This window comes from Rhinopithecus bieti, unplaced genomic scaffold (assembly GCF_001698545.2).
Source record: "Rhinopithecus bieti isolate Rb0 unplaced genomic scaffold, ASM169854v2 scaffold_2626, whole genome shotgun sequence".
Taxonomy (NCBI): domain Eukaryota; kingdom Metazoa; phylum Chordata; class Mammalia; order Primates; family Cercopithecidae; genus Rhinopithecus; species Rhinopithecus bieti.
This window is the reverse complement of record NW_016843124.1, coordinates 1-1,537: the sequence shown is the minus strand read 5'-3', so window position 1 is coordinate 1,537 and position 1,537 is coordinate 1. Positions and strand designations below refer to the sequence as shown.

The window sequence follows — 1,537 nt, the reverse complement described above, 5'->3', positions numbered from 1 at the left end:
AGCCGCGCCACGCCACGCCGCCCCGCCCCTCGCTGTCCTGGGTGCGCCTCGGGCCGCTGCGCTCCTGGCCAGCTCCCCCCAGCGCCTGGGAGGCGACCCCAGTGCGCCTGGGTTCAAAGGCCCCGCGAGGCAGTTCCAGCCCCTCTGGGGGGCGGGGAGGCGACGGGGGTGGTGCAGAAACCAGAAAAGCCCGAGCCACAGCCGGCCAGCTCCGCAAAGGGATGGGCAGCGCGCTCTGAAAGTTTGTGACCGCCGCAGCCAACTCCTGGCTGGAGCTGGAGACGCTGAGAGCGATCGGCCGGCCTCGAACTCCCACATCTGGAGGGCGAGGCCAGCTGTACCCGGCCCCAGTGCCCTTTCGCGGCCACAAGCGGCCGTCCTCCTGGTCCTGTACTCCGGCGCCTGATCTGGGTTCATGGAGCCGGGGCTGTGGCTCCTTTTCGGGCTCACAGTGACCTCCGCCGCAGGTAAGCGCAAGCGGCGGCGCGCCTTTCCTGGCGCGAGCGCACACAAAAGGACACAGGGCGGGGGACCCGAGGCGCGCAGAAGATGTGCGTAGCGGGGAGCAAACTCTTGCCTGGGCTCTGCACTCCTGGAGACGCCTGGGGGCAGGCTGGGGAGCAGAAGCGGCGCGCAACGACTACCCCACGGGCTCTGGGGTTGCAACCCACGCACTGGCTGGAGACCTGCTGCCTGGGCCGACTTGGTCAGTTTTTCATGTAATTGGGGACTTTTCAGAAAGTTTGCAAACTATTCAGAGGCTGTGTCAAACGCTTGCAAAGTTTTCAGAAAGTATGCAAAATGTATGCAAGTTTTCAACGGGTGCAAATAGTTTGCAAGCTTTTCACAGAGTGTGCAGATAGCTTGGAAACTTTTCAGAAACTGCGCAGAGCTTTGGAAACTTTGCAGACATTTTGCTTGCTCCACCCCCCTCCTCAGGTGTTTGGGGGTGGCGGGTGTTGAGGGGTCTGCACACTCAGCTCAGGAGCCCCTTAATCTGCCTCCTGCAGGATTGGTGCCTTGCTCCCAGTCTGGGGATGCTGGCAGGCGCGGCGTGTCCCAGGTCCCCACTGCAGCCAGATCTGAGGGCGACTGTGAAGAGACTGTGGCTGGCCCTGGTGAGGGGACTGTGGCCCCGACAGCACTGCAGGGTCCAAGCCCTGGAAGTCCTGGGCAGGAGCAGGTGGCCGAGGGGGCCCCTGAGCACCACCGATCCAGGCGCTGCACGTGCTTCACCTACAAGGACAAGGAGTGTGTCTACTATTGCCACCTGGACATCATTTGGATCAACACTCCTGAGTAAGTCAGCCTTTCATGGTGAGGAACGTGGCTCCCGGACCAGGCCCACCTCTGAGCATTTCCAGGAGGACCTCACTCCACCCCAGCCCCGCTCAGTCAGCCCAGAGCCTGCCCTGGCACAGCCTTTAGCTCTTGCTGTGGCCTCCTGCCAGCCCAGGTCTCTTCTGCAGGTCAGGGGTGTGAGCCACATCCCCTCGAGGGCCTGGCCCAAGAGAAACTCAATCCTGAGTTTGATCCT

The 1,537-nt window shown here is 62.8% G+C and overlaps 1 protein-coding gene across 1 annotated transcript; it reads left to right on the top strand.

Annotated features, from left to right (window-relative positions):
• The first annotated feature begins 30 nt into the window (after nucleotides 1-30).
• Nucleotides 31-1,303, top strand: LOC108525089 (endothelin-3). Its single transcript, XM_017866167.1, has 2 exons — nucleotides 31-467; nucleotides 1,011-1,303. Exons 1-2 carry the CDS (start codon nucleotides 416-418, stop codon nucleotides 1,301-1,303), a joined length of 345 nt encoding a protein of 114 aa, XP_017721656.1. The 5' UTR covers nucleotides 31-415.
• The last annotated feature ends 234 nt before the right edge of the window (nucleotides 1,304-1,537 follow it).

Coding starts and splice junctions, on each gene's coding strand:
- LOC108525089 (XM_017866167.1), top strand. CDS start 416: ATGGAGCCGGGGCTGTGGCTCCTTTTCGGGCTCACAGTGACCTCCGCC. Junction 468..1,010: donor CACAGTGACCTCCGCCGCAG/GTAAGCGCAAGC, acceptor TGCCTCCTGCAG/GATTGGTGCCTTGCTCCCAG.